Source organism: Aphis gossypii, chromosome 2 (assembly GCF_020184175.1).
Source record: "Aphis gossypii isolate Hap1 chromosome 2, ASM2018417v2, whole genome shotgun sequence".
NCBI lineage: Eukaryota > Metazoa > Arthropoda > Insecta > Hemiptera > Aphididae > Aphis > Aphis gossypii.
The window spans coordinates 78,205,763-78,216,254 of NC_065531.1; the positions used below are offsets into that span (position 1 = coordinate 78,205,763).

Below are 10,492 nucleotides of genomic sequence, written 5' to 3' on the forward strand. Positions count from 1 at the left end.
AAGCCACCCATTAGTGACACTTACTTACTTGGCGTTATATTAGGGTAATTACGGGATAATTAATTTAAATGGTCACGACACCATTTCCTTTTAAGTCTACGTTGTGGATTTCCTGGTAGTGAGAAGGTATGTAGCTCTTTTATTAGAGGGTTAGGGTGATTTTCAAGTCTGTCGAAAACCCGTTTGTAAAATAGTTTCACTTCAGTTACAACAGGTAGGATACCTAGATCTTGGTGGAGAGTTTCATTAGAGACATAGAAGGGGGCGTTAGCTATTTTTCTAAGGGTAATATTCTGAAAGACTTGAATTTTGTTTAAATTGGATTTTTTAGCCAATCCCCAGAGTTGTAATCCGTATGTCCATATTGGCTTAAGGAGAGTTTTGTATACAAGTAGTTTTGTTTTTAGGCTAGTAAATTTATTTTTTGATAAAATTGGTTTTAGTGATCTAGATCGAGCATTAAGGATTAAACTTTTGGCTCTTATATGATTGTTCCAAGTTAATTTTTGGTCAAGGATTAATCCTAAATATTTAACAGCATTGAGTGGTGGGATTGGTATGTTATTTATTGTAACATTTGGACATTGACCGTGTCTGAGGGTAAAAGTTGTATGAACCGACTTGCTGTGATTTACTTTTACACGCCATTTTTCATACCATTTGGATTGTAAATTTAATTGAGACTGTAAATTAGAAGAGGCTATGATTGGATCGTTATGAATTGAAAGAATTACTTTGTCGTCTAAGTTTTTAGTTGCTAAAGAATAAATTATGCCAAACAATATTTGTTTATTTGGTTGTAATACCAACAAAAAACTTTCTGTGTTTTCCATTCCAAAAGACAAACTTTTAAAAAACGAATGGTTAAAATCCCTCGATGTTCAAAATTTGTATGATAATAATGTTGTCTGTGAAGAACATTTTCGTACAGACCAAATACAAAAAAAAAAAGGATATATTTGATAAAGTGGGGAATATTGTATGCTCAGTAAGTTATAGATGACATTACGTAGACTACACATAGTATTTAGAAAGTATATCTCATGAGTTATGAAAAATGATTGTTTAGGTTCCTTTGTTACGTCCTCGATTATTACCTAATGCAGTTCCTTTTAGGTTTTCTGCAAGGAAAAAATTAAAGTTTGATGATATCTTCTAAGACCGTGTACTATATTATCGCAATATCAGAAAATTGTTGATAGGCATGTTTTTATCACATTAATTTTGTTTGAATATCATAATAAACAAATTATAAAATATATTATCAGATTTATTGTTGTCTTTTCAACATTTTAAATAGTTATTTTTAAACAATTACAATGATTATCAAGGGAAAACCTAGTCTAAGATATGTTGCATATACACATCTGCTACATACACGTACAAAGTACGTAAAGAAAAACACCATGCATTGCATTGAACTCATTGAACGTAGTCGAATAAAGTCTGTCATAGGTGATGGCCAAGACAGAAAAACTTAGAAAGTATCGGAAATGTTGGGAAACAGAAAAGTGGGCTAAAGGTAATAAATTTGTATAATTGTAATTTTGAATTTAAATATAATGACATTATATATATATTATATATTATTGTCTTTATATCAAATATATTATGTCTGTATAGGTAAATATTAATGTATTAAACCTTAGGATGGTTAAAAGAAGCTGATCCCGATGCAAATAAAATCGGAGAAGCGTTTTGCAAGATTTGTCGGTCATTCCTTAGAGCTCATTTGACTGATTTACAAAGACATGCAAATACAAAAATTCACCGTAAAAAAATTAAAAATCTGAATCCTCAACAGTTCAATCAAGACGTCTTAAGTAATTTAATTATAATCACTAATGAACAAAAAGAATTAGATTTAAAGTTGTCCCTGTATGTTGCTACTCATACTTCCATAAAAAGTATAGATCATCTTGGAGAAATACTAAAGGTTATGGGGAAAAAGAATAATTCACCTTTAAGTAATTTAAAGTTACATCGAACTAAATGTTCAACATTGATTATAAATGTGATTTCCCCATCATTACTTGAAGAGCTCATTCTGGATATAGATACAACTCCATATTCTCTTATTGTTGATGAATCGACCGATGTCTTTGTAATTAAGTATTTATGTCTGTGTGTAAAATATTTCAGTACAAAAAACTTATGTGTAAAAATTGAATTTTTGAATATAATTGAGGTAGATAAATGTACAGCTGAAGCTCTCAATAATCATGTTTGTAGTTATCTTAATTCTTAAAGATGTTGGATTAGATGTAACTAACTTGGTGGGTATTGGTACAGATGGAGCAAATAATTTATGTGGCAAATATAACTCCCTTTTTACACTGCTAAAACAAAAAAGTCCTAACTTACAAATTGTTAGGTGCATCTGTCATTCCCTCAATAATGCATTGTCTAAGGCCACTGAACAGTTCCCTAGTAATATAGATTTTATTTGTAGAGAAATATACAACTGGTTTCATATAAGCCCACTTAGACGATTTGAGTATAAAGCCACGTTTGATCTCTTAAATTCATCTAACAAAAAGTTGTATCAGTTTAAACAGTTATCCGGTACTAGATGACTGGCACGTGCACATGTAGTTAATTCAATTTTAGACAATTGGCTTGAACTGAAAACTCATTTCTCCACGGTAATTTATAAAGAAAAATGTTATATGGCAAGAGTTATCAATGAAATGCTTCAAGACAATATCAACTATCTTTTTTTATTAATTATTAGACCTATACTAAATGAATTCAACAACTTAAACTTGACTTTTCAAAAAAATTTTGTGGATATAGGTAAATCATATGATGATATAACTAGTTTGTTTATTTTTTTAGCTAAAAAAATAATGAAAGATTCTATTGTGACACTTGGTTATGAAAGTGTTATTGGAAATGTAGATAATGATTCAGTATATAATAGTTTCAATCATTGTGATTTTGGTATAGGATACAATAAAGGTCTCTCTAACATAATTATATCACCCGAAAATAAGAATAATATTCAAAGTAGGGTATTTATGTTTATAAAACAATTATTATACGAGATAAAAAAGAAACTACCAGATAATCTGAATCATTTTAGAAAATTGCAATTATTTTCTCCTTCGCAGTGTCTCAATCAATTACATCCAAGCTTTATTGAGTTACCTTTTATTAATATATTTCTTAAGCCAACTGAATTTGAGTTTTTATCTATTCAGTGGGATAAATTAGTAACTGTGAATTGGACATCATATTTAGCCAAAGCCAAAGATAAAATTGTTGACAGCTATCATTTTTGGGCTGAAGTATACACATATCAAGATGCAGGGGGCACTTTTATTTTCAGGCAATTGTCTGAATTTGTACTCAAAATTCTTGTTTTACCTTCCAGTAATGCCATAGTTGAAAGAACTTTCTCAATAATGAAGTCTATAAAAACTAAATCACGTAATAGGATTTCTATACCAATGTTAGAAGCATTATTAAGAATACGGTGCTATTTCATTTCTTCTAAACATTGTTGTACCATATTCACTCCAACAAAAGACATGTATAAAAGATTAAACTCACAAATTATGTATCCTAAACCTGATGAACTTAAATCAAACAATCAAAGTCATACTGATAATAATCCTGAACTTGATGATGATTTGATCAATTTATTTAATGAAGTTTGTTTGCCTGATTTTTATGATTAAAATGTTACTCTTTCATTGAAATTTGTATTATTACTATTATATTATATTATATTAATTATATTTATGTATTCTAAGGAAAAATACAACAAACGCTAAACATTGTTATTTAAAAGTTGATATTCATATAGTTTTGAACTAGTCTAAACTACCTATTTGTGAACAATGAGACTGTTGTTATTAATATTTAATTTTAAGTTGCCATGTAATTGAATAATGCTGTACGCTTGTTCTTCTATGAAAGTTTTTCATTTATATTTTTTATTATGAAATGTTACTCTTTTATTAAAATTGTTATCATTACTTTATTATGTTTAATGTTTATGTATTAATTTAGTAAACGCTTAAAATTGTTTAAAACATTTAAAAATTATGAAAATATATTATATTTGATTTACCCAGACATTGTGTATTTTGTGTTTACTTATTTATTAAATCTATTATATCTATTATAGTTACCTACTTCACATTACTAATTAACAGATAGGTACAGAAGAAAAATTCTATTGATTAATATTTACCACAATTATCAATTATATTTTATATTTATGACAAATAATGTTAAAATAAGTAGTGTTGAAGTTTATATTTTAAAGATACTTATAATGTAATTATGAAATTTTTTTTTTTTTTGGCGTTTAGTGGCGTTTTTATTCATTAATCATTTTGGCGGTAAATGGCGTTTTTCATATGTTAGTTTGGCAATAGTTAATTTTACAAATCTGGCAACACTTAAAATGTCCGGTGTCCCCGACTTTTATAATAACTATAGTCTTTAATATTATAATGTCTATTGTCTATTCTATTGTAAAGCACTAAAGCGACCACTGACCAGTGACCAGACCACAGTAGTACAGTACTCTAGTAGTGATGGGCGCTACCGACTACAGTCCAGCTCACGAAAAGTGAACGTTGATATCAGCGATCCCCGTGGCCGTTTTCAACAAGTGACTACTAAACCCGTTCGTGTTAAACGAATCATGGATCATGAGACGGCCAGCGATAGGTACATAGTACAAAACGGAGAACCCCTGGATTCAACAACATTTGGACACCACCCATCGACCTTGAACGTTCACTTTTCGTGAGCCGGACTATAGTTTTGACTACCAATAGTTTATAAAACAACCAAGTGATTTTCCGATTGAATAGATATTTTTAAGCACGGCTAAATATATTATTATATTTTATGCCATGAATTAATTTTTTATACTATGATTTACTCATAGATAATAAAGATATGGATAGGCTACGCCCATGAAGATTAGAGATAAGGAGACCAAACTCCGTATACAAATTATGGCCCGACAAAAGTCGCACGGTTATTCTGCCACCAGGAGCGCGTCGTTCGATTAGAGGGCTATGTTTTACCACATATTATATGTATTTTACTATAAATGTACGTTATTTTTGTATTTGAATGAAATATAAATTATCATTCATTACTTATTACCTGCTTATATTTAAGTATACTTAAATATACAACTAAAGTTCAAAAGATGTTTCCTGTAAAAAAAGTTTAAAATTCAAAATATTATGTATAAAAATATAATATATAAATAATAATAATATAAATAATTGATTGTTGTTGTTTGACATCTAAAGCATAACCAGTATTACACCCTGGTACAAAACAGCACTTAACCATTTTTAATGTTTAGGTAAAAAAATAAAAAATACAAATTACTCTGGTTTTATGTATAATTATTGTATTTAAATAATCAAACAAATACAAAATAATAATACAAATTATTTGAAACTATATCATTGTCTATTTAAAAATTTAATATTTTGATGAATTCAATAATAAATAATCATATGGAAATCATCTATGTCCATGTGTTTAATAGCTATTGAAAAAATTAATTTAATAGCTATTGTAAAATGTAGGTTTGATTAGAGGGCTACATTTTACAACTATAGCATGTAGACATGTAGTATTATTATACAATTTATACTATATATAATAGGAATTATGTATGTTTTTCGAATTAATCATGATTTATTATTCCTTGCAAATAATTTATTAGGTACATTATGATTTAGATCAGATCTAAAACATATTTACAGAAATAGGGGGATATTGGTTAAAATTGGTTCAATAATAAAAAACAAATATATTATTATAATTAGCTATTAAACATATGGACATAGATGATTTCCATATGATTATTTATTATTGAATTCATCAAAATATTAAATTTTTAAATAGACAATGTATACAATGATAAGGTTTCAAATAATTTGTATTATTATTTTGTATTTGTTTGATTATTTAAATACAATAATATACATAAAACCAGAGTAATTTGTATTTTTTATTTTTTTTACCTAAACATTGAAAATGGTTAAGTGCTGTTTTGTACCAGGGTGTAATACTGATTATGCTTTAGATGTCAAAGTCAAACAACAAAAATCAATTGTTTATATTATTATTATTTAAATATTATATATAATATTTTGAATTTTAAACTTTTTTTACAGGAAACACCTTTTGAACTTTACTTGTATATTTAAGTATACTTAAATATAAGCAGGTAATAAGTAATAAATGCTAATTTATATTTCATTCAAATACAAAAATAACGTACATTTATAGTAAAATACATATAATATGTGGTAAAACATAGCCCTCTAATCGAACGACGCGCTCCTGGTGGCAGAATAACCGTGCGACTTTTGTCGGGCCACTTTATAAACGGGCGGCTCATAGTAGTTTGGTCTCCTTATCTCTAATCTTCATGGCTACGCCTATGTTAAATATATTTGAGGCCGCGTGCCTGGAGGGGAAAGCAATTGAGCATAGATAATAAAGATATGGATAGGACATATCGGTCTTATCAGCGGTATTTAAGGGGTCCAGTTGAGGCCAAACAAGTATACCTATATAGAGTATCAATTATCATTATAAAAACGCCTCAATTGCTTTCCCCTCCAGGCACGCGGCCTCAAATATATTTAACATAGGCGTAGCCTATCCATATCTTTATTATCTATGGAATTGAGGCGTTTTTATAATGATAATTGATACTCTATATAGGTATACTTGTTTGGCCTCAACTGGACCCCTTAAATACCGCTGATAAGACCGATATGTCCTATCCATATCTTTATTATCTATGGATTTACTCCACAATTATACGTCACAGCTACAAATTAAGATATCTTAATTCGTGGTCACAGCCTATGCGCTGTATTATCTTGCTGACATGCCTGCCTATTTAGTATTTAGCCATGTTCTTAACTATCTACTGAATAAATCACTCGGTAGTTCAATAGTTTCGATAGTTTTGGTACATTCGATAGTTTATAAAAACAACCGAATAAATAGATAGTTTAAACTATCGAGTAGTTCGATAGTTTTCAGTGTTTTCCACGGACTAAGATGAAAATAGTACAGTTTCCAGATTTTGGTGGCTTCAAAATGGAATATGACGATAATATCTTATAGATATGTATAAATGTTGGAGTACTAGGATGATCGTTTGGACCTGATGCCTGACGAACCATTCCAAAAAATTGCTAAAATAAAAAAAAGTAAGAAAATGTTTATTCAGGAATATTTTGTATCAATCTTGAATTTAGACTTAGTTCATGGTATCAATTTATTACTTCTAATCTATCTTGGTTCATTTTATTCGATAATACATATCGAAATCCAGACTGTAGTAAATATTTCGCTAGTTCAATGGTTGATTTCATTGTCACTCGTAGGCCATCAGCAGTTTGTTTTGTTAAAAACTCGGATTCCATAATCTTTTGATCCAATAAATTCTGTTCCCATGAATTAATAAATGTTATTCCATCTTCTAAAACCTTATATAATAACATTTTTTGAAAAAATATTCTATTGTGAAATATTTATAAATATAATTTTAATACTTTAAAATCCTTAGAATTTTGTCTTATACCCTCGGCTGGGAATTTTCTATTTAATGCATCAAAAATATTATTAAATAAATTTGAAAAATTTTCAGTCTCTAAACTATTTTCTAATTCTGGTACTTTTTGATACTCTCTATAATATTTTAAGCCTGCTGCAACTGAATTACTAAAGATCTGTGAAAATAATGGAACATAAAATATAGTTATAGGTATAGGTAGTTAAAAAAATAAATATTTTCTTTAATAATCTAACCTGAGCCGCTAGTTTTACGTTCATCTTTGAAAAACTGTCCAAGTACAAATGTCGTTTGGTTAATTTTGGACAAATTCTTTTTGAAATTTGTTTTAGGTCATAATTGTGTAATGATTCATAATGAGACCAACTAACAGATTCATTTTCAGGAGATACCTTAAATTAAATTGTATAACCAATTTAACTACTGAATACTATAGTGAGTTATTGTACATGTGTTATAAACTTACTCTTAATGTTTTTTTATTGTATAATCTATTTCGTACTGTTTTTAGCAAATGTGGAGCATCTGAAAAAAAATAGATTCTACGTTTCCTATCCATTGGATGTATAATACTATTTTTAAGATTTTCTTTTGTTCCATTTATACCAAATTCTTTCCATAATTTTCTATTGGAAGAACCAGCATCAGAAACAATACCATCAATCATAACACCAGCATTTTCAAGCAATGATATTGCCTTTATAACTAATTGTGTGAGTACAATACCTGAAAAACATAATAATATACAGATTATTAATTTAATATAATTATGTTTTAATTACCATTCACCGGTCCTTTTGAACAAAATACTGCAATAGGCTGAGTAATGTTTGACCCAAGACTTTGAAACATCATTACGAGTCCGTGATCTGCCTTTTCACCTGTGTTCAAAGAAGGATCATCATTACCAAAATTTTCTAATCCAGAATATGTTAGGGTCTTTGAGTTGACACTAATACTCTGACGTAAGAAAATTTCATCAAATAAGAGCATTCCGTGTTTTTCATTTTCATTTAATAAAGATATTTTTTTTTTAAATATCTTGAAAAAATTGTCATCAAAACCACAATTTGTTTTCGTCATTGATAAATATCTTCGAATAGTTCGAGATGAAGGTAATGGCAATATACCCTGGTTTCTTAAGAAATTGTAAGTTGAAGATGATCTATATAAATAAATTAATGATAATCATTATCACCTATCGTAATATAATGTTAATTATACCTATAATTTATAATATTAATGTAATGAAAATTTTACCTAATATGAAACAGAATACATAAAAGTAGCCAATTTTCTGAGTATCTTTTGTTTACTGGTTTAACTTTGCTGGTATTAAGCATTTCTTTAATCAATATTTGTTGAGGTTCACTTAATTTATTAATGTCACATATCTTTTTTAACGAATCATCACATAAATGATTCATTTTGTTTTGTAAAGTAGATAATGTACAATTCATTTTATCAATTTTGTTGTTTAATCTAATAACAAAATTTTTATTATCATAATGTTGTAAAGATATTTTTTGTTATTCTATATTTTATTTCTAACCTGTAGTTACATTTTTGTGTTTTATGCTTATTTCTTTGTAATGTTTGTAGAGTCTTAAGTCTATTTGGTGTGAGTGTTGGCCCAATATTTTTTTTACCGTTTGTTATTTTACTCCTTTGCTTATACACCCTAAATATTTGTACAATTTTTTCACACCACAAACATCTCTTTGGTGTAGCATTTTGCAGTATTAATGTACACTTTTTGTGTCTCCAAATATTATTCACCCCTTTAATTGCATGTTTAGCTGAAATGCCTTATAAAAATATAAAAATATCATTAATACCTTTATTAAATATAAGTATATCTTAGTACGAACCTGGATAGTTAGTAACACTTGGGCCCCCTATACAAACATATGTAGAGTTCATAACATCTACCAAATGTTGTATCTGTGATATATTATGTGAAAATGCTATTTTATTAATCCCCAAAACATCCTCTGTAATCAACTTATCTTTTATATAGGATGTTATTTGACTCTCTTCAAAATTTATAATTACTTGCTTTTCTACTGTTGCTTTAATTATATCTGTTTTTTCATTTTTTATACAGAAATAACTCAGAGCTACCTCATCATAATGAAAGTACCAGCCATTAGGTAATTTTATACTATTTGGAATTTGTTTCAAATCGGATATTAAATGATCAGAGGTTTCAAAACACTGAATCTGTTTCATAAAAAAATTTAAAATATTGGATACCTGTATCATTTTTATATAATTATTTTTTAACCTGCTGTGAATTATTGTTATGTAGTATAAGCTCTGTTTCAGTACTCTCAATGGGCCACAACAATTGTCGCTTGCATTTAAGACTACCATTATCAAGATTGTCTTCTGTCGATCTTTTGTTTGAAACCTAAATGTTTTATTTCCACATGTAACTTTATTTGTAACTTTCATTTAATAATAAATTACCTGTTTACATAATAAACTTGATGTACTATTTATTGTTTCGTAATTAAAAACCGAGGGAAAAGAACCTTTTTTTAGACCAGGCTTGAGTCTTAGTGTAAAAGGAGTCAACTATAATATTGTAAATAATATGTTTATGTACAATTGTATTAAATATTTATGAATAAAATCAACATACTTCATCATTAGTGTTATAACCAGACCATCCTGAATAATTGTTTAAAAAGTCATCTGGCTTAAAGTGTTTTTCGCATACAAAATTAACTTTAGTAGCAAAACCATTTACCTTTGAAATGATATCAGTCCAAATATTTACCGAGGTCTTAGGAACTTTAAAAAAGGTACATTTACTAATATCATCTGCGCTTGTGCACAATTTAATTGCACATTTTCTTACCATTTTTATGAAATAAATAAACACAGTTGTACAGAAAAGTAACA

The 10,492-nt window shown here is 28.2% G+C and overlaps 3 protein-coding genes across 3 annotated transcripts in view; 1 reads left to right on the forward strand and 2 right to left on the reverse strand.

Annotated features, from left to right (window-relative positions):
* Positions 1-10,492, reverse strand: part of LOC114131757 (neuroligin-4, X-linked-like) — a 502,436-nt gene that overhangs the window by 464,998 nt on the left and 26,946 nt on the right. The window lies entirely within an intron of this gene.
* LOC126549725 (uncharacterized) lies at positions 825-3,877 on the forward strand. The gene is made up of 2 exons (XM_050199853.1): positions 825-1,522; positions 1,624-3,877. Exon 2 carries the CDS (start codon positions 2,670-2,672, stop codon positions 3,681-3,683), a length of 1,014 nt encoding a protein of 337 aa, XP_050055810.1. The 5' UTR covers positions 825-1,522; positions 1,624-2,669; the 3' UTR covers positions 3,684-3,877.
* Positions 7,227-7,909, reverse strand: LOC126549726 (uncharacterized). Its single transcript, XM_050199855.1, has 3 exons — positions 7,819-7,909; positions 7,563-7,739; positions 7,227-7,496 (listed from the first exon to the last, which is right to left on the reverse strand). The coding sequence occupies exons 1-3, from the start codon at positions 7,840-7,842 to the stop codon at positions 7,281-7,283; spliced, it is 417 nt and encodes a 138-aa protein (XP_050055812.1). The 5' UTR covers positions 7,843-7,909; the 3' UTR covers positions 7,227-7,280.